This window comes from Puccinia triticina, chromosome 10A (assembly GCF_026914185.1).
Source record: "Puccinia triticina chromosome 10A, complete sequence".
Taxonomy (NCBI): domain Eukaryota; kingdom Fungi; phylum Basidiomycota; class Pucciniomycetes; order Pucciniales; family Pucciniaceae; genus Puccinia; species Puccinia triticina.
The window spans coordinates 5,306,509-5,333,218 of record NC_070567.1 but is presented as its reverse complement, the minus strand read 5'-3'; the positions used below and the strand labels follow the sequence as shown (position 1 = coordinate 5,333,218).

Here is a 26,710-nt window from a genome sequence, read left to right as displayed (position 1 = left end):
TATGCTATATTTATCAATACAAATTAATCAATATACGCTATATTGATCAATACAAATTGATCAATATACGCTATATTGATCAATATACAACATCACAAATTCATCCATCTTGGTAGTGATTGCATTGGATGCTTGTACCAACGTAACATTGGTGCAAAACTTCCAATGTAAGCGCGGATGAAGCCATCTGATGTGATTGTGTTGGCAGTGCCTGGGGATAGCGTTTGATATCTGGCGGACGTTTAGCATTCCATCCAGCAGATGTATTCTGGGGAAAATTCCGCCATCGCGCACTGCAAGTGGCATCCAGCAGATGTTTTCTGCAGGGCCAGAGCTGGACACCCCCGAAAATGTCCAAATGCATGTCCAACCAATGTCCACGACTGCCCGTGGTGTATAGGTTTGGTCACTGTGGTTAGTTCTAGTTCGAGCAGCCTAGGAAGGTCTGTTTATTGTGGTTACTAGAGGCCAAGGCGGCTTCGCCGCTGCAGCGCCCAAGGCCACTCAACCTCTGCTAGCTGAAAATTGTAACAACTTCTCCACCCGCCCCACCAAACCCACCTTAAAAACCCCCAAGATACCCCCACTATACTGGCCCCAGGTGTTCCAACCACCAACTCAACCTTGCAGTCTCTTTTTGCGTGATTGTGATATGAGATGAAAAGCTATTCCTCAACTGAACCTGTATCCACTTTAAGATATGTACAAAATTGACATAGGTGGGGAGCATTATGTCACATTAAATGTTCAATTTCAATAGATAAATGGCTGCATATTATGAATATGACACAACATTAGTGATCTCTCCAGAGGGAGGTAGGAGGAGCAGGCCAAGGAATCAATCATGCATCCAGCTGGCCCAGCTCCATTCTTCATCTGCTGCTTTTGGTAGACTTTATTGGGTTGAGACAGTAACTTATCTGCAAGCAAGTGCACCTTGAGCAGCATCTGCTTCTCCCAGGCTGCTTGGAACACATTGGGTATTGAGTGCAGGAATTGGGACTTGTAGCCTTTCTCTTTCTCTTCAAACAGGGTTCCTCCAACCAAAATAAACAAAACAGTCAGTGTTTTTGCTGCAGTGCAGAATAGACAGAAGGAAGGCACATCCCAGAAGCCTCAGATTACTTTGCCCACACCAGGTCCATGAGGGCTGATTTTACAATCCAACATAATCCAACAACAATCCTAAAAATAAAAATGCATAACACCCAGGAGAACATAAAAATCAAAAAAGGGTGAGTTAGCTTGGAGGCAGTGTTGTTGCAGACAGCCATTTGGCAACAGAGGATCAAGCCCTGGTATCAATTAATGGTTGGGCTGACTCTTCCGTCATCGAGAGGAGTGTACTCCCCTCAATGACTGGATTTTTCCGGTCTTTGAGAAGAGTGTACTCCCCTCAATGACTGGATTGTTCCAGTCATTGAGAGGAGTGTACTCCTCTCGATGACTGGGTTGTTCCGTTCTTCGAGAGGAGTGTACTCCCCTTGAATAAGGACTCCAGTTGGGGAGTCCTTCACTGTCCGTCAAGTGGGGGCACAGAGGGGGTGTAAGGGTTTGGTGAACCCTCACTAGAAGGGTCGGAGAGACGAGGGGCCAAAGGCCAAGAGTCTATCAAAAGAATGGTATTTCACCATGTATCGTGAGTTGTCAAGGAGAAACAAGAAGAAGGAAAACCTAGGTTGAAGACCAGCTTGAGAAGAAGAGAAGAGAGGTCGAGTACTACAAGCTTTATAGAGAGTCCTACAATGTAATTGCATATGCATATGCATCCTAGCTTCAGTAAGGGTGAAGCCCTTACAGTCTCCCCTCCTGTAAAATAAAAAGAGAAAATGAAAGAAAAAAGGAAACCCTGCTAAATCTTTGCACCACTATTACATCAGTTTAATCCAAAAAAAAAAATTGTCTTGAGAGGAATCTGATTTCTTCGATTCCACCCCGATTCCACCGTGCTCTCAACCTGAAGGATCATGCGTTTGCAAAGGATTTGTTCAAGGGTCAATACCAAGGAACCGAGAATTGTTTGTTGAGTCGAAGGGATATCCATGTTGAGATTTGCTTGCAAGGTGGTGGGTGGAGGATGTTGATAACAAAGCTTTTGAGAGTTTCTTTTTCATGAGGGTGGCTGGGTAGTAGTGTAGGTGAGGGAGCAGGGGGCGATGACAAGGGCTGGAGGCAATGACAAGCTGAAATGACTGAGTGTCCTGAGCAGACCGAGTGTCCCCAATGGACCAAGTGTCCCGAGTGGACCGAGTGTCCCGAGTGGACCAGACCGAGTGTCCCAAATGGACCGAGTGTCAAAAGACACATTCAAAGAGAGAGCTGAGAACAATGGGGTCGGGGTCAGAGATAATGATGAGGATGTGGCATCCATAGCGTCGCGGTTGAGCTGTTGAGGGATGATAGAGCAGCGGAAAGGCCAATAGACGGGGAAATTTTTCTGGAGTCTGGTGGCGCAAAGGTGTGCAAGGGAAGCGGCGAGCAAGAATGAGGTCTATGATGAGCTTGAGAGAGGCGAGGGGCTAGAGGCAAAGACGATGAGGCTGAGGCAACAATAATTAGCCGGAGGCGATGGGGTCGAAAGAGGAAGCAAGGGCAGCACGGAAGGCGCAGAACCTTGTGGGGACGACGAGGGTGGTGACCGGATGTGGAGGATGGTGTGAGCTGGTGTGCCTGTCGGAGACACTCCTGGCTAAGGAGATGGTGGCATGTGAGGGCGAGATTGAGGGCTAAGAGAGAGGAGATCGAGGGCTGAGGAAGTTGTCGTAAGCTGCGATCAGGACGACGATTTTGCTGAGGTGATCAAGGGGTCGGTGGGGCTGGCGAGGCGATGGGGAGAGAGAGAGGGCGAAGATGATCAGGGCAGGCAGTCGTGCTAGGGCAGTGAGAAGGAGTCTGGCCGTGTCCTAATTACGAGGGGTGCATCGGCCGGCGAGCAAAGACGGGAAGGGGTCTGCGCTGGGGGGAGGGGAAGCGGGCGGCGAAGATGAGCAGGGTCGAGGGGACGGCGAGGGCAGCCTAAACACTTCAAGGATAATTAAATTTCCCAAAAAAAATACTCAAAGTTTGAGGTTGGGAAAATCATTGAAAAAAAATCACTCGGTGCTGAAAAAAAATGCAAACTGAGCGTGCTCAGCCAAAAAAATAAAAATTTGTCAGACTGAGTAAAAAACAATGGGGCACATTTTTGGGGTGATTTTTTGGAGGGGCCTGCACAAGGCCCGCATGGGCCCCTAACAGGCCCGTTGGGCCCATTGAAAAAGTAGTATTTGTTTGGAATTCTGATGCTCTGCTAAAATGTGAAATGGGTCAAACTGAATAACAAACATGGGGGTACATTTTTGGTGAGATTTTTTGGACGGGCCTGAATGAGGCCCACATGGCCCCCACAAAGCCCACTGGGCCCATTGAAAGAGTAGCCTTGGTTAAGAAAGCATATGCTCAGCTAAGAAATAAAATGTGTCAGACTGAGTAAAACCCCCAGGGGCACATTGTTGGGGAGGCTTTTTGGACGGGCCTACAGCAGGCCCGTATGGGCCAACAGGGTTCCAAGGAAAAGGAAAGGGCCTGGACATACATTCTGTGAGTGCACAAATGTAATACAGATGTCAGAAGCCCTTCAATATCTTCTGTTGATTAGTGGTCAATTGGTGCTGTTCTGAAACATCATATATGGGCATTCTTGACCAAGAATACTTCTGGGTTGGCCGAACCAGCTTTGGGTGGGCCCTGACGGGCCTGATGCAGGTCTGTCAATAAGCCCTCCCCAAAAGTGTGGCCCCATGTTTTTTACTCAGGTTGACACATTTTTGCTTCTTAGCTGAGCATAGGCATTCTTGACCAAGGCTACTCTTTCAATGGGCCCAGTGGGCTTTGTGGGGGCCATGTGGGCCTCATTCAGGCCCGTCCAAAAAATCTCCCCAAAAATGTACCCCCATGTTTTTTATTCAGTTTGGCCCATTTCACATTTTAGCAGAGCATTGGAATTCCAAACAAATACTACTTTTTCAATGGGCCCAACGGGCCTTTTAGGGGCCCATGCGGGCCTTGTGCAGGCCCGTCCAATAAATCACCCCAAAAATGTGCCCCATTGTTTTTTACTCAGTCTGACACATTTTTATCTTTTTGGCTGAGCACGCTCAGTTTGCATTTTTTTTTCAGTACGGAGTGATTTTTTTTCAATGATTTTCCTAACCTCAAACTTTGAGTATTTTTTTTGGGAAATTTAATTATCCTTGAAGTGAAAGGAGATCGAGGCGGGTGTGTAGGGTGTGAGTGCGTGGGCGAGATGGAGTCAGAGGAGGGTGTCGATGGCGGAGATGAGGAGCAGGCGAGGTCGAGCAGTCATCAGGGGGGGGCGCGTGGCAAGTGAGCCAGCGAGGGCTGGCGTAGGCGGATGGCTGGGTGAAAGCCGGATGATCGCTGATTGTCTCAGTCATGGTACAGCGAGGAGCAGGTCGGGGCGAGCGTCCAATGATCAGCCAACGAAGGCGGCCAGAGAAGATGATGAGAGCGTTGAGCCGGGCCGAGTTGTCCAGGAAAGCATAGAGGATCGAATATCCTATGAGCGAGGGGTGGCGAGATGAAGGCGATGAGCGCGAGGGAGGGGATGCGGAGGGCGTGAGCGAGGAGGCGGGCGAGTTCGCGGGGATTGCGTGGTTGGCCGAGCGGGATAGGTGGAGGATGAGACTCTAGTCTGTCGATCCTGGGCGGTTCCGATTGAAGCGTCCAGGCGCTTCCGTCTGAAGCGTTCGAAGAAAAGAAGAGTTCGGACATCAAGCTTCCGTGTGAAGCAAACGAGGAAGAATATGTTGGGTCGATGAGCCAAAATGCTCCGAGAGACGAGGTGATCGAGGTTCAGAGGGAGTAAGGTTGAGTGAAAAGAGGTCTTTGATAGAAAAAAATAGTGTAAGGGTTCAGTGAACCCTCACTAGAAGGGTTGGAGAAACAAGGGGCCAAAGGCCAAGAGTCTATCAAAAGAATGGTATTTCACTATGTATCGTGAGTTGTCAAGGAGAAACAAGAAGAAGGAAAACCTAGGTTGAAGACCCGCTTGAGAAGAAAAGAAGAGAGGTTGAGTACTACAAGCTTTATAGAGAGTCCTACAATGTAATTGCATATGCATATGCATCCTAGCTTCAGTAAGGGTGAAGCCCTTACAGGGGGGAACCTTGAGTCAAGATTCTAGTTCACAGGCTGTATATTGCAAAGGGAGGAACAATCTAGCCGGGAGAGATATGGGGGCAGGGATCTCTCAGTAAGTACATGAACAGTAGGAGAGGAGGAGGAAGTAACTGGGAGAAGGAAAAGGCTTACCTAGCTGGGAGAGATATGGGGGCAGGGATCTCTACCGGCTAGGGAGGTGGAAGAAGGGTAAAATGATATACTTGAGCAAGGTTTGTCCTTGTGACACTTCATGTGAAACCCTGCGGAGCGCGGGGGCTTCACACCTCAATTACTGGATTGTTCCGGTCATCAAGAGGAATGTACAGCTATTGTGTAAACGATTGCGGTTTTGCACCTTTTCAATTTTTTTTTTTGCGTGCAACCTTTTTTTTTGCCCCCGATCTCATTTCCCCCCCCCCCCCCCCCGGCGCACAGACGCAGGAATCCCCTGAGCCTGCCGCTGTGGGTGCTGCCTTACAATCAGCTCACCAACCCTTAACCCCGTCAAATCTCTCGTCCGTCCAAGTCAAGGTCGTCAAATTGAGAGTTTTAACTCTGGTGAGTGTATCTTTTGGTGAAGGTTTTGGAATTGTTGTCCGCCAGCTAGGACAAGTTACACACTGGTTATCTTTATTACTTCAGGGTTCGGCTGAGCGGGAAGTGTGCTATTCACCAATCTTAGATAGACTGGATCGATTCGCAAATGAGCATTTGGCTGGCGGCGGGTCAGTCTTAGGCACCAATAATTGGACGTACTCCAAATCAAGAGTCGGCACATTATCTTTCTGTTTTTCCAACTACCAAAAAGAACAGAGACAATCTCAGACCTGAGTATATAAAGAGAGGGGCAAGGGAGAGAGAGTGACGGAAGAGGTCGTTGATCTTCAGGTCCATCTCCAAGATCGCCTTCTCTCGGCCTTTATAGTGCAATGCAATGATGAATGTGCCAGGCGAGGGCGAGACGATCTGGAAGAAGATATTGGCCCGTCTACACCCCAAAACAAAGCTAACTCAACCAGCTTTTTGAAACCACACACGCAGAGAGAGAGGGACAAGGAGGAAGAGACGGACCGGTTTTCAGGGACGTTAGTGTTGACGATCACACCTTCCTTCTCGAACTGGGCATGGCTGAATTTGTAGGGCCCCAGGGCCTGAGCCTTTGGGATTTTCTTCTCCTTGCCGTCAACGCTGACGACGCCGACGCCGCCGCCAACGGTTTTTCTCTTCTGGTTGGCCGTGCTCGTGATCCGGACGTTCTGGAGATAAGCCTTATACTGTTCAAGTTGCGAGCAAAGATAGTTGTTGTGGTCGCCAATGGTCTTGTAAACCGATTCTAAGGACTTGGTTTCCAGAAGCACCTTCTCTCGCATGTTGCCCAGATGGGTCAGTTCGGCTGCAATCTTGTCAACCAGAAGCTTGAGTCCATCCTTCCGATCACACAGCTTGATCTCACCAGACTTTGTTTTAGATCTCTCGTGTTTATTGAGATCGATAAAGTAAGAAAAAAAAAATGTGACTATTTATTTGAGAAGCTAGACTATTTATTTGAGAAGCTAGAGTAGAGACCAAGTAGAGACCAATTGGTCAGACACAGACTGAAAAAAAAAACAGGATTTTGTTTTAGATCTCTTGTGTTTATTGAGATCGATATGAATGATAGCAGACTATTTCATGAGACACAATCAACAGCGCTTTTTGAGACTATGTTCGTATTTTTTAATGTTGTTGACAAGCAAACGAGCATGACTCCTTTTGACGCCAATGTCTTCAAACTCTTGTGCCTGGAAGTTTTCAAACTAGGCGTAGTGTGTGATTCCATATTCGAGTAGAGCATTTTGGACCTGTTTGCAGTTCACATCAACGTGACAGAACGTCAAGTAGTCGGTGATGTCAACAGTTACATCTGAGGGGGGCGGTGAGGAAACAGGCGCAGGGTTCTCTTGAGCAAAGTCAGGTTGAGGAACCGGGGGAACCAAGCTGTTCATGCCGAAGTTTGGCATTCCAGGGTATGCATTAAACGGGATCGGCAAGGCAGCCGGCCATGCCCAGGGTGAGTTTTGCCAAGCCATGGGTGGTGCAATATGTCCACCCATTCCCGCATAAGCGGCTGCCATTGGCGAGATGTTCGGAGGGGTTCTAGCGTTCCTGCGGGCTCTGCATGATGCAGGTGAATCCGAATTTGCTTCCCGAGTCCGATTGATCGGACTAGATTGATGTTGATTGACGGGACTAGATTCGCATTCCCTATTCTCTGACTCGCGGCTGGAAGAACCATTGAACTCGGCTTTGGTTTGAAATTTGAATGCCAGAGATGATGGTGGTTTGTGCTTGGTGATCTCTGGATTCTGGGCCTGAAGAGAGGACACAAGATTAAAAAACATTCACATTTCTTTTCAACTGCTCAAAACTCACCATAGCTCTTGCCCAAAGGGCAATTCTATCAGGGCTGAGTGCAATAAATCGAGCCGGATCCTTGGGGTCAATCATCACAGGAAGTTCCATTGAGCAGGTCAGTCGCTCACAGGGCATATGAGTTGCCCGGATTATCCAGATGTTATTCAAGATATCAGAGTTCTTCTTAGCGCCAGCGGTGGGCTGTGGTTCGGTTGATGCCTCATTTCCTTCTCTGTTTCTCTTGGCTAAGTGTCTCAATGCTTCGTTCCTCTGATGTGTGTCGAAATAATCAGCCAAATTAGAGGTTCAATCTCAGTGAACAAGGAAATTACCCACCTCCGCGACGAGTTTAGGATCATTCTGGACAATGTAGATTTTAGTCCCCCCTTACAATCAGCCATCTCAAGAAACTCGGCAAAGATTTCCGAGTTATCCAAGTCGGTCTTGTTTATTTCAAGGAATTGTTCGCCATTTTGAATTATCGCGTACCAGGAGAGTTCGCCTTCTTGCTCTTGTTCTTGTGCGTGTCGAGCAACGACGCTCGGTTCCTTGGCACGAAGCACAGCAAGTGCCGACCGTTTGAAAGCGAAGAGACTGGTTTCTGAAGCCTTCCAATGAAAGAAAAGCTGACGCGGTTTTGAATCAAGTTTTTAATACTTATCCTTGGGTCCAACGGCATTTGCCTTGCGTCTGTTTGCATTACGGGTATTGCAGGTGGTGGGCTTGGGTTTACAAACATAAAGTTTGTACTCCAAGTTAACCTTGAACTTGTCAGCATCATCTTCTTCTCCAGTCTGTTCATTGCCACCGTTTCTATTGGAATTGTTTTGCAAGCTTGGTGTGGCAGTGCCTGTCAATGCACTGGATTGATCCTGATCCAAATATTCACTGACTTCGTCTAGTGTTTGCAAGCAATCAAGTTGACTGGAGAAATCTGAAACAAAAATTAAATCTTACACATATTAGCACCAGGTAAATGAAGGAAAGGACAAGATGAAGAAATAAAAACCTTCTGGTTCCATCGCGCCGTCGGTAGCAAACTGTTGTGATCAGATTGGATGAGGATGTGACGTGGCAGCAGCAACGACCAAAGTGGCTGAGCGGGGGATTCCTGCGTCTGTGCGCCGGGGGGGAAAATGAGATTGGGGGCAAAAAAAAAAATTGAAAAGGTGCAAAACCGCAACCGTTTACACAATAGCTGTACTCCCCTCGATGACTGGATTGTTCCGGTCTTTGAGAGGGGTGTACTCCCATTGATGACTGGATTGTTCTGGTCATCGAGGGGAGTACAGTCATTGAGAGGAGTGTACTCCCCTCAATGACTGGATTGTTCCGGTCTTTGAGAGGAGTGTACTCCCCTCAATGACTGGATTGTTCCGGTCATTGAGAGGAATGTACTCCCCTGGATGACTGGATTGGGTTACATAGCAGGCGGTTGGGGTCATTTTGACCGTCACTTGATTGTCACAGCCCAACCTTGCTAGGAATTTCAGGGAATTAATTTGAAGCATATTTCTCTGTGCTCTCAATATTTTGTGCCTTTGGTGTGTTTAACAAAAAAGCTATACATATATGCAAAATAATAAACGCAATACCTATTTGAGCTACAGGAAAGCTGGTGAAAATTCTGAAAATTATCAGGCTGTGAAATTGCACATGCACTATTGTACTGTGAAGTTTTTGTGGCTACTGGGTCGCAGGCAGTGGCTTTTTAACTGCTTATTGCGTTAAAATATGATTTTTTCATGTCAATTTTCTCTAGGCTCAAGGAGACCCCTAAATGACTTGATTATTTTTTTGGGGGATAATCAAAAGCCATTCTATTGATTCATCAAAAAAATATCTCAAGAAATGCAAGCCAATTCTTTGGGGGAAAATGCAGTGCGCGAAGAGCCATGACAGAAGCGCGCACTGGGGGCTGGACGTTGAGACAACAACCCCCACAGTGCGCAAAGAGTTTTCCGCAGTGCCCGAAGTAAGTCTGTAAATATATAATGCTAACAAATGGAGCATAAATTCCATTTTTGAAACAATAGCAGATTATTAAACTGGAGGTTGAAATTGAACAGTTTTATTTGACAGCTTAAGATCAAATCTAGTTGCAAAATTTCCCAGTGCACTTTAATGTCCCTGCATAGCAACTCTATTCATTAATTGGTATGGTTCTCAAGTTTTTTTTAGATATATATGGTGCATCCATGATGTTCTTTCTGAAGCAAGCTCAACACAACCAACACATGTGAATTTCACAAGATAATCCAAGTTTATTAAAGACACAGTTTTGACAAAATCAAAAAAATCAAGATCAAGGTCCTTACAATTACACAAAATGAAGAAGAAAAAAATCATGGGTTTCCCCATTAACAAAATCTCAAAAAAAAAAATGCTGGGTTTCCCCATCACAAAAAAGACACAAGCAAGTTTTCAAGCTAGCCTTCCAACAGCGGCAAAGCCGTGCCCACAGGCTCAACACCCAGCCCGCGTCAAGCGCACGGGTCAAAAGTGATGGACATGAAGGCCCCTGGCCCGCAGCAAAGGCTGCAGACCCGTGGGGGGCCCACTCTTTGCCCCTCAGACTGCGCACGCGCAACAGCGGAGGGGTTGAGGACAACGGATAGCTGGAAGTGCAGCATCTCCAATTGCCTGGGGATTCAGCTCAACACCCAACTACCTGCCTTTTAAGCTCTCTGCTCAAACACTCGACTCAATTCTCAGACCCCCAGGCCACCAGAAATTTCCTCCTGCCTATGCCTACGACACGCCGTGGCCCTCGTAACGGTATCTGATTCCATTCCAACCGCGCCAGCCACTTCGGATCCGGATGAGAGACCAATGGATACCCTTGACTCCTGCATTCATTTGGCTTCGCCTACTTCATACAGCCTACGCCGCGGGCCTCGCAACCATTCTTGACTACACTTTGACTGGCCTAGATCATCCCTTTGCCCGGAAATTACGCCACAGTGCATGAGTCAGGACTACTCACAGCTGCTCAAGATCGTCAGTGACCCCGCCAACGGTTCCGATTTCCCTCGCGCTCTACTGACTTGAATCCTTGAAACTTGAAACCTATTAAGTATGTGTTTTTATACTTATCAGGACCAAGATTATCCCTCCTTTTACCGTCCTCACCAGGTTTGATATTCTGATATGCGGCCTTCTTCCATGACGACAAGAGACTCACTCTGCTTGGCTTCAATTTCAGCCATAACCTCCACTGGACGGCATAGTCAAAAGAACGTTCTCCCAAGTGTCAAACAGGGAGGAAGCGGCGGCGGACGACGCGAGCGGAGTTCATGCGCTCGGCGGGCTGACTTGGCCTCAGGCTCCATTCAGTTCTATGCAGCTCCCCTGGCGTCGTCGGCTACACTTGCCCCACCCTTGACCCCATCGATATAAGATCCGCGTCATCATTCTATATAAGGGTGGCATGCAGGGGGTTTAATGGCCGCTATGAGTCCTTGTGTTGACCACCGTTGGCGTTGCCAAGTCTGCAGTTGGATATCAGTTGGTTTCTCTTTCCCCCCAAACCTCTCCCTATCAATGTGAACCCAACATACTTGACCATTCCCTCAGACAGGGTGGCGGAGGCTTGTGGTTGTTCTTGAGAAACGGACTGTTTGCCACCGGGCCCAAGAGCGCAGGCAAGTCGCCCGCAAAGAGAGAAAAAAAGTAAATGGGGAGGAATTATCTGAAAAGATCAATCATAGCTGGCAGTTATAAACCCGTACCGAGTGGATTCATTTGTTTGGCACAAGACTATTGAAATCAGCCTTCAAAACGGTGGCCGAAGCGTTCAAGGCTTCCCAAAAACCACCAGCTGAGGTAGATGGAGTGGGCTTTAGAGTTCCAGCCGACCTCGGTGTTGGTCCGGCCACGTTGCCCGCCACAGGGGCCCTGCAACCCAAACAAGTCATTAAGTCACCAACGCGTATGGTCTCTAAACCTCCACTGAATTTTCTCCCTCCGGCCGGTCATCATTGATTGCTTTTCGCCACTTCCTCGACTTCAAACTCCCAGGCCCGGCCTGCTTCCCAAAGGGCTGTTCGCTAGCAGTCACCATTGCTATAGCTCTTGGGCAATCCTGGGCCACTCACCCAAAGAGCTCAAGGAGGCCCAGGAGCTAGGCATCAGTGCCTTGGGCCGTCTACTGGAACACCCCCCACACATTTTTTTGTGCGTAAGCTCATCAAGGTCGCTAAGACCAATATGTACTGGCTGGTTTTTGCCTTGACATGAGCGCGCGGCTACACATCTGTGGGGAACATCCTGAGTGTGTTTGGGGGCTGGGGGGCCATCATGCGGGTTGGTTGCTTTGTCCCTCACCATAACCCACATTGCCCCCCAGAGACACACCTCCATCCTCAGCGCCAGTGGCATGGCCCTTGAAGATCAGATTCTGGAGGCCCAGGCCACACACACAGCTTTCTTTAATTTTCCTTTCTTCTCTCTAATTATTGCAATGAACATCTGTACTTGAGCTGTAGTATTAAACTTCCATTGTATCAATGTGTGGAGATGTTTCATGTTCAACAGGAAGACTCTTTTTCATATTTTTCTTCCTCTCATGTATATTCCTGCTCAGTTGTAATGGAAATCTCCCAGTTTGGCATGACTGATTCAACAAACCAAATCTGCAGCTTTTGTGCAAATTTGGATAAATGTTTCAAAAAAATTGAGTCCAGAGAGAACAGGGTCCTGCTTTACTGAAAACTTTCTTTTTGAAAATAAAAATCCAACCTGGTTTGAATAATGCAGTCTAAACCAAGGGAGAAAATTCAATGCTGATTGATTTTGATAGGCATATGTTTTGCCCAAGATGAAATATTGTTGAAATACACTGTTTCATTTCATGTCCTCTTCTAATCCATCACTGTGTATTGTTGAGTGGCTCATCCTTTGACAGCCATACATTTTTAAATCTGGGTTTATTTATTACTTCTTCTGCCATGAACATATATATGGATAATGGGGTGGAGAATGAGCTGAGTTTGCCCATGGAAATTTAAAAACCAACTATGGGCCCTTTTTCCACCAGTTAAGTTTTGATTATTGATAACAGGGAAGTTTGAAGACATGCTTTGGGTGTCCATATTATTGGTCATTTAAAAATTTGTCAAATACCCCACCAGGGTGACAGTGGGCCTGTCACTTCTCCACCCTAATGCATGATTTATGTACAAACGCAGCTCAAAATTTATTTATCCAAGTTTATTAAAGACACAGTTTTTCAACAACAGAAAAAAAAAATGTCATGGGTTCCCCCTTACAACTGGTCAAAATACAAAAAAAAATACAAGGGCTTCCCCTTAATACAACAAAAAAACAAAAAAAAATAACAGGCTTAGTCTAAATTCTAAATACAAGGTAAATAAAAAAGTGAAATATTAAATGCCCCCAAACAACACCAAAGGTGTTGTGGACAGCAATGGCTGTCACATCTGGGCCAACCTCCAGCCAGCGTCAAGCGCATGGTCAAAAAGGAAGGGCGTTGAAGGCCCCCATCCCACAGCAAAGGCTGCAGAACCCGGGGGGGGCCACTCTTTAGCCCCTCTGACTGCGCAAGTGCAACAGCGGAGGGGGGTGAGGACGAACCGCACGCTGGAAGTACAGCGGCAGAGGACGCTCTGGGGGTTGAACAAGCACAACCCACCTACTTTATATAAGGACGCACTCTCAAGACCTCGCCCGATCACACCTATGAAGGCCCATGCACCCTTGACATCGATACTGCCGCTGCCACCACGACCGCCACGCTTTCGCCTGACTCAATCAACACTGGGTCGCTACGCTAAGCTACACTATTTGCCTGATAATCCTCAGCGTAGCGACGAGATTGTCACCCAAGATCTCCATAGTGTTAGTTACAGTTAATTTCAGTTAAACTAACAGCAGCGTAGCGGAATCATTTTGCCTCTCAATTTTTTCTTGCGCTAGCTTGGACTAATCACCGCTAAAATAGCTGTCAGCGTAGTTTTCTCACCGCTAACACGTTTGTGATCCCTACACAGCGTAGTTTAATCATCGCTAACAACCTTTTAATTGCTAAACAGCGTAGCTGAGTTTACGCTAACAGTTAGCGTAACGTGCAGCTTTTCCCGCTGCGCTAGTGTGACAGGAGATGGGATCCGTGCAGAATGAAATAAAAGCACGCCAAACTAGGGCAGCTCAGTCCCTTTTGGGGATCGAACCCACACGAGTGCCTGATACAGGACCGGGATATCGCACGTGTTTACCACTGCGCTAGGCCTGAGTTTACAGCGGCCGTGAGAATGGGTTATCCATACGCTCTCATCTGGTATTATTGTATGCAACCCCGTGGATGCTTGGGCTGCCGTGGCATGTTCCCAGACCCGTTTCAGAGTTGGTATCCAAATACACCTCTTGGCTCTTTTCGCATTGCCCCTTTCAATCAACTCTTGCATATGCGCTAACTGCTCAGCGCAATCCACAAATTAGTATTTATTCACCAATCCCAAGCCCCTATAGCATCTTTTCCCCTCAAATGCTCACTGCTCTACTATCACTTCACGACCTCGCAACTGTTCAGACGCTTTTTGAGTGCCCAGCAGCCGAGCGATTAAATTAAAAAAGTAAGCCAACCTCCGAACTGCCCTTGTGCCCCTTTGCAGCTTGCAGAGCTGCCAAGGGGCCTTTTTCTGCTTTCTGACAACCTGATCATTGGTACTGACACTCTTTACGTGCCCAGCGCCTAACCGATTGACTCACAGAGGTAAGTCAACCCTGTGAACTGCATTGGAAATTGCACCTTTCTCTTAATGCTGATGGTGTGCGCTTCCGATTTGTTTAGACGCCTGGGAAGCACGCAGAAACCGACCAATTGATTTACAAAGGTACGTTCTCTCTTGGAAGTTGAATCGCTTGCATGCCCCTTGGTGACACCCTGCCGATAGGCTTACAAAATCTGCGCAAGCGCCGAGCAACCGTCCAGCTTACTTGATCAAGAGGTAAGCCGACCATCCGCGCTGCTCATTTGCCCATTGCAGCTCTAGGGTTGCCTGTTTCTGCTTGCTGACACCCCGCCAACCTTTTAGACACTCCACCGACCCTTTCAGAAGCCCCACCCACCCTTTCAGACGCCTGCCGACCCGTTCAGACGCCCTCCGACCTGTTTAGACGTCCTCCAACCCGTTCAGACGCCCGCTAACCCCAATTGACTTCAAGAGGTATGCCAACCCTCCTCGCTGCTATTTTTCCTCTTTGCAGCTCTGCGATCGTGTTCCTTGTTGTTGACACCACACCTTTTTAAATGCTCCACCAATACGTTCAGACTCACACCGGCCCATTCAGACGCTCGCCGACCCGTTTAAACGCTCGCCGACCCGTTCAGACGCCCCCGACCCATTCAGACGCGCGCCGATCCGCTCAGACGCTCGCCGACCGGCTCAGACGCTCACCGACCCGCTCAGACGGTCGCCGACCCGCTCAGACGCTCGCCCACCCGTTAAGACGCCCCCAACCCATTCAGAAACCCCGCCAATCCTTTCAGACGCTCTGCAACGACTAAGCAGCCAATTAATCAACTTCCAGACGTAAGTCAAGCCTTTGGGCTGTTCACAAATTCAATAAATTTCTTCACAAGAGCGTGGTGCTTACCACTCCAATTTCACTTGGTAACAGTATCAAACAGCGAGATCATTGGAGTGTGTCATCATGGGAAAAAAGAAAAGGTATGGACTCACATCTATTCAGAGGGACATTGATACTGATCAATATTTCTCTTGTCACTTTTGCCTTTTTCTTTGTTGGTTGACTGTCTTGCAAATTATTATAATGACTATGTTGATGAAATGATTGATCTCGGGCGGACATTCTCCCGGGGACTTGAAATTATTCTTCTAGTCATAAAAATAAGAGCAGTAAAGCATCTTGCCAAAGAAATAAGGCAAAGCAATCAAGGGAAAACAACGCTTTGATGCAGGAACAACTTGAGTGGAAGGACGGGTCCGTGATTTGGCATCGGGTCAAATACGAACCTCACAACCTCTATCCAAACATCCCTTGGGTCAATGACAAACCAACCCGTATTCCAACTGCCGCCGAAATCGCATCCGCACACAAACAAGTCAGATCATACCGATTTCTCACCTCCGGACTCAACGTGATCAAGGATCCTCTTGACAAAAAGTCTGTGATAGCCATTGTCGAATTCACACCCGTCGAAGAGCTCACTAGTTCTCAAATCAAAGATCTCAACTACGTTTCCAATTTTCTTCATAAGTCTAAACGTTTTATCAATGGTGTTCACTCTTGTTCTCGAGTTTGGGGTGGTCTCATGTGGGCCATTGGCTGGAGGAAGTCATATGATGAGGACCAGATTGTAGGCCGATACATCAAGGCATTCAATGAAACTGAAATGCGGGCCTTTGATGAACATTACGTCAAGTCTTCTAAAGTTGGTCAAATAATCGGAAATCTCTTCAAGGATCTTGCTCACACTCCATTCCAAGACAATCAAGACCTCATGAAGAAGTATAATATCCCCTCCTTTCCAGACCTTGCTTACGGTGAACTTCCACAAGAGTCTACCTGCACTCCTCATATTACGTTTACTACCAATGGTTTTTTTAATCCTCCGCACAAAGACACCGAGGATATCTCTCAATTTGCTTTCGTCTTGTTTCTTCCAACTTGCACTTCTGATTACAATTTAGTAGACTCTTCCAAGTATGACATCAAATCGGGGCCTTTTATTTTCCCTGATCACCGTATTGGTATTGATTTTGATCATCAGCATGGGATTGTCAAGATGATATGGCAAGCGAATAAATATACTCACTGCACTATGCCTCACTCTAAGAGCTCTCAATTTACTCGTCTTGGAATGTCCATACAAATAAACTCTGCTTTAGCACATACTTGTGATAAATATATGAAGGGTTTTTACACTAGCATAGCCCATTATTTTGGCAATCATTTTTTTTATATGTTTCGTAGTATGGGTAGAAGTACTTTAATAGCTACTTCAGTCACAATTTTGTTTTACTTTACGCTTTTCTTCTCTTTCTAAGATTTTACACTTGTTATCCCCAACCATGTTCTGATTTAATTACAAAATCCTCTTTCAACACAATTTGAGCCTCAAGAAAATATATATGTATCAACAATTCAGGAAAAGGGTGACTTGAGTTATGAGAGAGAGCCTTGATTTTGCATGTTTTCTGAGTTGGAATTGATTCAATGAAATAGTACACAAATGAGAATGTGGCGTAAAAGCAGCCATGACCTCTATTAGCATACAAATAGCCATCTAAGCAATTAACTCTTAAAAACTAGTAATTATCATGATTACAAAGGATATACAATCAAACAACTAGATTCAGGACTTGAATTGATCTGAATTGACTGGATAGAGCATAGTGAAACTCAGAAATATTAGAATGAATATTCATACATAGTGGATTTTATTCATATCAATCAGAACATGAATTCAAAAGACCATTTTCATTCAATAAATAGTAGCATATGAATTAGCCAAGAAATCAAGTTTTAACTGCCAGAGGTTTGATTTGTTGAATGTGTGTGCACAGAAATTGAATCTTAAAATTCTAAAAGTTTCAAAGAAAATTTACTTTCAAAATATCTTTGCAATAGAATCATGATAGATTAGACTAAGCTAGGAAGGCCAGTTACAATAACCACATAATTTATAGAAGAATTATAATCAAGAATTCATATCAATGGACCAGCAAAAGATTAATGAGAAGAGTGCACATTTGGAATTAAATAAGGCATTGGTTTGAGCCATGCAAACAGATACATGGCTGTGAGGTGAAATTGAGCCTTCAGATCAGACTATATTTTCTGGTGTGGGTCACAGATATTAATTTGAGCGCCCGCAAAAAACTACGGGTCACCGGTCAGTCCAAGCTATGCAGAGTTCTCTTGCATACATTTTTTTCCCAAACTCGCAAGTTGTTTGCTGTCCAATACATACCATTCACCACAAACAAATTCAGCTCCTCCAAGTCCTACTTTTTCTTAAAACCATCACTCCGTTCTGAAAATTCATGCCAGCTCAATCTACCAAACAAGCTGGATACACAAGCGATGCTTCCGAGGGTCAAGTTTGTCGATCCTCAAGAGTCACCACCCCTATCAGGAGATCTGGAATGATCAACCCTTCACCAGATTCACGTTGTTCAATCACCCAGCCCCTTTTGTCCAATAGAACTGCCACAGAATCAAGTACAACTCAACCCAGAAAACGAAAGGCACCCTCAGAGTTTGATTCAGATTCGATCTCCCAAGACACACCTATTGCCACCAAACGAAATGGAAAGAAACCAAACAATTCAAGTTGCTCTCAAAGAAATCCTGCCAACTCCAAAGCTCAATCTTCCCAGGCTACTGATTATATCCAAGACTCCGATGAAGAAAATTCAAAGGCACAACCAAAACGGAAAAGGCGCAACCCTGAGTTTGACGATGCCAAGGATTTTTTTTCTGATCCATTCCGTCGCAAGGATGATGTAAGTCCTAAGAAATTTTTTTTATGAATGATGCTATAACTCATCATCTTTCTTTTTTATTTGAAGCCTTCTGATAAACCACCACAGACATACAGCTGTAAATGGTGTAAAAAAGAAGTGCGAGTTTCTCAAAGCAGCTTTTCAAATCTTTGTGCGCATCGTGATGGGTCTCGTCAGGGTGGAAGGATTTCGGAAGGATGCCCAAAACGTCGTGATGCTATTGCTGCTGGTGCCAAGCTGCCTCCGACCACGCTTGAAGAAGACAGGCTGAAAAAGGCTGGTGGAAAACCTGGAACAATCACTCACCATTTTGCCCCAGTTGAAAAGTTCAATAATGTTGTACTCAATCAGATCTTATCTCTGTGGTTGTTACGTCAAGCAATCCCTTGGACTCGAGTTGAGGACGCTTATCTGCGAGCAGCATTTCACTACTGTCAAGCCAGTGCCAACTTGTTTAAGCGAAGATGGGCGGCCGATTCGGCTAGAACAGTGTACTTGGACTTACAAGCTGCAATGATCAAACGTGTAAAAGTGTGTAATTTAATTTGATTTTTTTGGGAGAATTACTGACTTATCTTGTTGAAATGATTTATCAATCATCAGGATACTAACAGCAAGTTCAATCTTATACATGATGTTTGGACAACCAAAGGGAACCGTTTTGGATTTATCGGCGCTTCAGTTTCTTTTGTTGATAACAATTGGAACTACAACGTACTCCATCTGAGTCTCAAACTTGTTGCTTGTCACCACAGAGGGAGCTTGTTGGCTGAGCCAGTAATCAACGTTTTGAAGAAGCATCAACTTCAGGGAAAGATAAGTTTTCTTGCTTATACGGTAGATATCCAAAATCTAATTGGTTTTCTTTTTCTTGTAAATACATGCTATGCCAGACTACAGATTCGGGCTCAAACAACGGTACAATGGCTTCAACAATGCAATCCCAATTGCGTCTCCTTGAAGGAACCGATGAAATCGAATGGGACTACAATACGATGCACATTAAGTGCTTTTGCCACAAGATGGCATTGGTTGTTAATGCTGGTTTGAACGAATTAGGTATTGAAGCCCCACCACCACCAAAGATCAAGAAATCTTTTCTTGGCGCTTTCCCCTACTCAGATAATCTGGAGCGAATCTTGGAAGAGGAGGATGAAGATGCTGCAGATGGATTGGTAGAGGAAAGCGATGCTGGTGACAATACGGATAGCGATATTTATAACGAGGATGAGGATGACGTGGTAGAGGACGATGAATATTCTGAACCGGTTGAGAGAGAAGATAAGGCGAGAAGAAGTAGGAATGCTGGAAATAAGAGTAAATCTGCTACAAACAGGAATGAGTCTAATGAGTTGCATGATTTGACTAAAGCAGTAGGTTTACGATCTTCTATCTTGTATTTTTCTTTTATTTTTTGCGTACTGACTGAACTATAAGAAAATAGTTGGACTTTGTAGTCAAAAAGATAACTGGCTCGTGTGTATGGAGACAGGAATTTGACCGTTGTGCAGCAGGAAAAAACCTGAAGGGTCTGATTGCAGGCTACGGAATTCGCTGGAACATAAAATATCAAAGCCGACAGCGTGCCTATGAGGCAAGAGAAGTAAGTATTTGCGCTTCAATTAGCTTTACAATTAAAATTTATCACTGATAGCTTTGACTGTAGGTTATCAATTCAATGCTCCACGATGAGTATGTTAAATACCAAGATCAAATTTCCAAATCCAGTCGTAAAGAAAATCGCAAGAAGTTTGGTCACTTTAAGGAAATTCAGTTCTCAAATAAAGAATGGTTGATGATTAAAGAATTAAACGAGGAGTTAGAAGTGAGAAAAAAAAATTCAAAAGACGTATATATGACTTTGTTCAAGAAGCTTATTTTTTTTATCAGCCTTTCAACCGTCTCACCAAATTGATGGAGGGTGATGGGCCTACAGGTGCATTTGTGTTGCCAAATTATTATCAAACAATTAGCGATTTGAAAAAGAAAGAGGAAGGATCCGACCGAGGAGATGCGTTACATCCGATGTATATTAAAATGATTGAAAAGCTCAAGACCTACCAGGACGAGGCGCTTGAATGTGAAACTCTTGTCATGGCAACGATTCTCCATCCAACATTTCGCTTCAATCTTTTTACGCATTGCTGGCCTGAAAAAGCTGACGAGGCAAAGAAATTATTGGAGCGACACTTTTTCAAGCGAGACAGTATGCTACAAAAACAGAAAGCTGAAGATGAAAACAACTCAAAGAAAATGAATCCAACTGTTGATCAAGATGATATCTTTGAGTTGTTCAGCGCTTCAGCTGTCGAAGAAAGTAAAGAGCTTGAAGTTTACATCAAAAACATGGATCAGCTACCGGGACCGAGGGCAAAAGATCCAAAAGCGCTGTTGGTATGGTGGAAGGTGTGTTTTTTGTAATAAACTCATTTCAATTTGGAAATGACACTCATGTTTCATAACCTACAGGATCATTCATCAACTTATCCTGTTCTTGCATCCTTGGCGAAGGACTACCTAGCTTGCTCAGCATCTTCATGTGCGGCTGAGCGTATATTTTCTTCCGCTGCCGATGTCTGCTCAAGTGGGCGAGGTAGCTTAATACCCCGTACTATTGAGCGATGCGTTAGTAGTCATCTGTGGCTCAAAGAAGGCATACAAGTTACAGGAAAGTTTTCCAAAGCCCAAAGTATCGTTTCTGCTTATACCGAATTTTGTGAAAAACAAAAGTAATCTTTTTCAAATATTTTTTCTTGCTGCTTTGCACCTCTGAATCAAGTTTTTCTTACCTACCAAAAACGATCACATAAAAAGTTAAAAAAATTATGTAAAATATTAAAACAAAAATCAATTGATGTTGCGACTAGTCTTATTTCATCTTTTTCCATATCCCCCACCCACAAAAAAATTCCCTTTCTATGTTCATATTTACTCCCCTGCACACCCAATTACTTGTTTTTTTTTGAATATTTTTTTTCAAGTAATTGATTGTGCCGGTTTCATGTTTGGTATCCTGAAAATATTGATTGGGTAGATTTGCCTATCTAAGTTTCACTGAGAGTTAGTGCAAGTTACACTAAGATTTAGCGCAAGTTACGCTCAGATTTAGCAAAAGTTACGCTAATACTTAGCGTAGCGGATATAATTGCTAGGCTAATACTCAGCATAGCTGATATAATCACTATGTTAATACTCAGCGTAGCTGATATATAGCGTAGCTGATACATAGCGTAACTTTCTGAGTCGCTAACACCGCTAACATTCAGAAAACAACAATTTTTTTAAGCGTTAACTTCCTTCTCCTCTTGTCAGCTAACACTACGCTAACGTTTTTTTTTTTTTTTTTTGAAAAAAAAAGCGTTAGCTGCCAATTTTGAGCGCTAACAGTAACTTTGGTGTAGCGTAGCTGAAAAAGCTAACACTACGCTGCGCTACAGCTATTGTTAGCGTAGCTGACCCAGTGTTGACTCAATTGACCAATTTCACGCGCGACCTGCCCCGCCGCTTAGACCGCACCCACCTCCACAAGCCCTCATTACACCCAACAACCCTTAGCACTCGACTCTATCGACAGTAACGGACAAGGCCCCCGTCGTCGACGTCAACACCGCCACCGTAAGCAGTACTCAAAGAACCAGCAGCTAATACGACAGTATTCCAATCCGTCCTCCACCCGTCCCAAATCAGGTATGCCAAACCTGTAGTAGACCCGTACCCATCATCGCAGTGATACAGTAAACACCCCCCGGACCCAGGCTGATAGCACCATATTTGTTTGCAGTATTAACATCGCGTTCGACCCTCTATCGTCTATCACCACGCCGAATGGATTTACTTATCGACTGTTACCAACGAGCCTTCACACCCCTACCTCCGCGAAACTAATAGCCGGCCAAGTGAAAATTTCGAGTTGCAACCAAAACAGACAAAGAGTTCCGTTTACCCAGTAACCAGGGGTCCAACTTCGCCACCAATTGAGTTTCTTTTGCCTCGCCAGTACATCTGGTATACAAATCTTGACCAGGCCAGTCCAATCCCCCAGTACCGCATCGCGCTCGACGACGGACACTTGCTGATTCCCACCGGCCCTGTCAAATGCCCCCCTATCCCGACTTATATTTAAAGGCGGTCCATTATCACCACATCCCCCAGATCATCACCACACCACCCACACACACTAAACCTCATTCTATTTGCCATATTGATTTTCTTGTCATCCCCCGAACAATCTCAAATTCACCTCTCAGCACGTCCAAGAATCCCGGTTCAAATTACACCTTTTCTACTTCTCACGTCCTGCTAGGCTTGCATTTTATTATACAACCATCGAACGATTCCCCAAAGGCGACGTCACCCCTCTGATATCTCGCAGCCGCACTTCCCAGGACCACAACACTCTAAAGCCCCTTATACTCGACCAAGCCGACCGCCAATCGCTGTAAGACACAATCTCTTCAACTATTACTAGAACTCCGCCAAATTCCCCTCGCGTTTTATTTTGACCCAATCTTCCATGAACACTACAGCCTCAAGACGAACATGTCAAACATCCGAACACCAAACCACCCAGCGGCTTTCACTGGCCATTTCATCCCAGTCGAAGACGTTAGTTAATTTAAAGTTCATTAATGTGCACCTGATTACTTACTTAAGTTTTTGATTCCCAGTCGAGCGTTGATTCTGTCCGCGCAAATCAATACAGATACGTCAAGACCCCAAGTTACTTCCAGTGCGGGGGTATCCATACCAACAAGAAGGAAAACTTCGAAGTTCAACTCCTCACGAACACCGCCTTAAACAATACTTTAACTGCAAATTCCATTTATTCAATCAGTGGGAAGTTCATAGCCCTGAACAACGGTTCAACCCCTGTGTTATCTTATGCGCATGAAACCGTTACTCGGATCGGCGAAGCCGGACCTGAGCAGCCAGACTTCAATAATAAGACAAACGTTACCGGTCTTGGGATGGTCGTTGAACGTCGTGAGGTAGTCTCGGAGTCTAACGATGCTCGTGTTTTCCTTGAGGTCACAGTTGCCCACTGCGACTGGGATGGTGAAGTTAGTATATTTGATAATCTAATATAAAAATCGGCTAATTGATCAATTTTTCACAGAACCGTTGCCACCGACGCTTTAACATTAAGTACGTTGTTCCTGGAACGAAGAACTTGATAAAAACACATAGTCTTTATCAAGTCGGCCGCGAGGTTTGCATTATCGGCCGCCTGGTTGATTTTGAGATGGAAACTCACACTGCGGTTGTGCTCGTAAGTTATGGAGGCGCATCAACTTTCTTCTCTGGACAATCATCATTCTCATTTTAGAACGTTACATTTCAGGTCTCATCCGTCAGCGTGACCAATGGCCATCAAGTCGGCCGAAGTGTCTCCCATACTCCGACCAACCTAGGTTCAGGATCCGGAATACAATTGTTAGTTTAATTTGAGTTGGATTTATGGCATACCTGGGCCCATGTTTTAACTGCTACCCAACTTCAGAACGAAATTTACTCCAAGCCCAACCAAACAATCATCGCCTCCACAACCTATAGCAACTACGTCTCGAGCCTCATACAAGCAAAGTCCAACTGGGAAGGGCGACAGGCTCGCCGAATCATCACCAGCGAATGCAACTGCGGCCACCCGCAAAGCCACTAAAATCGACGATGAAGAACAACTCGGCGAACCTGGAAGTCCTATCTCATCCCGGAGATTTGGTAGTGACCATAAGAAGCCAAATGCGGAAGGGTCCGCTATAAAATCCACCATATCTTCAAAAGGTAAAGCCGTCAACAGGAAAACGCCTGAGGACTCCGACGAGGAGGACCATAGCTCAAATGATGACGCAACTGAAGACGAAGAAGATACTGATGGCGAAGAACAAATAACGCCACCAACCAAAGCCAAGCAAGGCCGCCCCCGCAAAAATTTCCTGAAGGAAGCCGCAAAGAGGATGAAGAAATTCTGATTGGGCAAGTGCTCCCCTGATTACCGCTTTGAACCCATCAACGAAGCAGCCACCAAGGACCGTCTTGACCATCGTCCCTTTAGCATCCAAAGACTTACTATCAATCCAATTTTCCTGTAACATTTTTCTATCCGAAATTTCTTGCCGCATGCGTCTGCGACATCGTCTTTTGAACTTTTTCCAATCGCGTTTGAACCTTAGTTACCAACCTTCTTGTAGAAATTTTACACCTTTATCTCGCCTGCTCATCCTTTTCACCTGAAGCCAAACCTAAAATGTCTGTAACCAATGATTAAGCTGCGAACTCAGGCAAAATTCTCATGTACATAGGACGCGGAGATGCTGTCAATCCTACTTCAATGTAATCTAAACTGGGAGTGTATACATCAGACCTCCCGGCTTAAATGATTAGCCTAAGCACAAACTGCACCGGAGGCCAAAAGTGATATCTCCTGATACACATTAAAATAGATCAATAAGATTAATCCTTCTGCTGAAGCCTGCTTAATCCCGCCGGCAAATATTAAAATATGGCCACGGGGTTTCCCCGGTCTCCTCGGGCAATGAGCGATTACCTCGCAGTATATTAATATCTGCGAGCAACCAATTAGCCTTCCCCTCACCCTCCAGTATGAAAAGTCAACGGGGAAAGGTTGTAACCAGCACCCAGCCCGATTACGAATCGACTGAATCCACGATAGCTGAGTACAAATTTCCGCATAGGCTTGGACGATGTGACAAGATCTGTAATGGATGTTACGCGCTCCACTGGACCGACGAATCTACCCTTGCCGACAGGAATAAGTCAACGAAACTGTACACCATGTGCTGCCAAAAAAATAAAGTTTCCTTACCTTGCGTCGACCGAAGTGCTATGAGATACCCAACCGTCTTACTAAATTTACTGACAAAGAAAGATGAACGTTAGTCTTGTATTTGTATAACTACACCTGACTCGTGAACTAATGCAGTTGTTCCAACTTATATCAGGTTCCATCGACTTCCAACAGCTGACAAGAATGTACAACAACGCACTCTCCTTCACTTCTCTCGGGGCTAACATCGACTACTTGGTTGCCGGGCCAATGGGTGTTAACGTGTTTAAAATCTCGGGAGCGTTAACCCAGCGAATCTCGAGCTTAGAACCCACGACCAACGACGCGGGCTTCTGTCAAATTTATGTCGTGGGGAATCAAGGTATTGACGAAGCAAAATTCCGGGTTACACAAGCCCAAGGAAGAGCTGGGAACAATTGAAACGCCTCCCGGATGGACCCGGAACTTGTCCTCGAACTGATGAACATCCTCACCGAAATCAATCCCTATGCTCAGCGATTCCGTTCGGCCCTCGAGGTACTCGACCGAGCTAACGCAAAGACTCTAAAACTTCAGGGCGTTCCAACACCAGGTGCGGACCCAAAACGATACAACTGTCCCACTATAGACGAAGTCACTACAAACATGGATGAATTTGGGAAGGCATATATTGATCAATATGGCATATATTGATCGTATTGTATTGATCATTTTTTTTTCGGACATACTTCGCGCACTGTGAAAAACACTTTGCGCACTGCACAGTGCGCGAATTCCCAAACACTTCGCGCACTGCGGGTAAAATACGCAACTTTTTGAAGTTTTTTTTTGACCAATCAATAGACAGGCTTCTCATTGGCCTCTCTGAATTTTTTGGGAGTTTTTTGAAGCATTCTTCTACGTTAAAAAAATCATTAAAAACCAGCAGAAATGTAGGATTTGGGCGCCTAAAAAACAAGGTTCTCATAGCCCCAAAATTCCAAATCATTTATTGAGTAATGAAACATGCAAGAAAACCTACTTCAGAAGTTTTTAGCCACTTTTTGCAAGAATACAGGTCTGAAAAATCAGGATAATTTAGATGCAATGTGCTAATATGTGGTGAAGTTTGTTATTTTTCAGACCCGTATGCTTGCACAAAGTGGCTGAAAACTTCTGAAGTAGCTGTTCTTACATGTTTCAGTACTCAATAAATTATTTGAAATTTTTGGGCTATGGGAACCTTGTTTTTTAGGCGCCCAAATCCTACATTTCTTCTGGTTTTCAATGATTTTTTTTAACATAGAAGAATGCTTCGAAAAACTCCCAAAAAATTCAGAGAGGCCAATGAGAGGCCTGTCTATTGATTGGTCAAAAAAAATCTTCAAAAAGTTGCGTATTTTACCCGCAGTGCGCGAAGTGTTTGGGAATCCGCGCACTGTGCAGTGCGCGAAGTGTTTTTCGCAGTGCGCGAAGTATGTCCGTTTTTTTTTTTTTTGAAATTTCCCTTTAGTTTGTTTCCTTCCTGCAACATTATAACCCTTCTATCATCTCTCTTTCTCTTGATTTCCTCCTTTCTTAGTTTTCAACCATAGTAAAAGCTTCATTTTGTTGCCAGATCAAATAGGTCATTTTTACATACTCATATGAATTATTCCTGAGAAAAAATAGTCTGTTAAGTCAGGCAGGGAGGGGAAGGGGGGAGGAGGAATGGGGAGGCATGAATTATTGTCACTTGAACCTTGCAGAAGTGTTGAAATCTACTTTCCAAAAAAGAAAAAAAAACAATCAGTCTCAATATATCATGCTACATCAATTTTGTTCATATTTAATGGCTTGTATATATGACTCATCATATCCAATATCATAAATTTCTACTAGGCCTGGGATTGATTTA

The 26,710-nt window shown here is 45.1% G+C and overlaps 3 protein-coding genes across 3 annotated transcripts; 2 read left to right on the top strand and 1 right to left on the bottom strand.

Annotated features, from left to right (window-relative positions):
* Positions 1 to 4,291: 4,291 nt before the first annotated feature.
* On the bottom strand, positions 4,292 to 6,533 carry PtA15_10A526 (uncharacterized protein; the record flags this gene model as incomplete). The annotated part of the gene is made up of 4 exons (XM_053160710.1): positions 4,292 to 4,419; positions 4,484 to 4,558; positions 6,030 to 6,151; positions 6,235 to 6,533. The coding sequence occupies 4 exons, from the start codon at positions 6,531 to 6,533 to the stop codon at positions 4,292 to 4,294; spliced, it is 624 nt and encodes a 207-aa protein (XP_053024657.1).
* A 613-nt stretch (positions 6,534 to 7,146) lies between these two features.
* Positions 7,147 to 7,377, top strand: PtA15_10A525 (uncharacterized protein; the record flags this gene model as incomplete). The annotated part of the gene is made up of 2 exons (XM_053160709.1): positions 7,147 to 7,213; positions 7,268 to 7,377. 2 exons carry the CDS (start codon positions 7,147 to 7,149, stop codon positions 7,375 to 7,377), a joined length of 177 nt encoding a protein of 58 aa, XP_053024656.1.
* A 6,521-nt stretch (positions 7,378 to 13,898) lies between these two features.
* Positions 13,899 to 16,331, top strand: PtA15_10A524 (uncharacterized protein; the record flags this gene model as incomplete). Its single annotated transcript, XM_053160708.1, has 8 exons — positions 13,899 to 13,920; positions 14,267 to 14,290; positions 14,369 to 14,411; positions 14,472 to 14,525; positions 14,613 to 14,668; positions 14,849 to 15,110; positions 15,457 to 16,245; positions 16,313 to 16,331. The coding sequence occupies 8 exons, from the start codon at positions 13,899 to 13,901 to the stop codon at positions 16,329 to 16,331; spliced, it is 1,269 nt and encodes a 422-aa protein (XP_053024655.1).
* Positions 16,332 to 26,710: the final 10,379 nt, after the last annotated feature.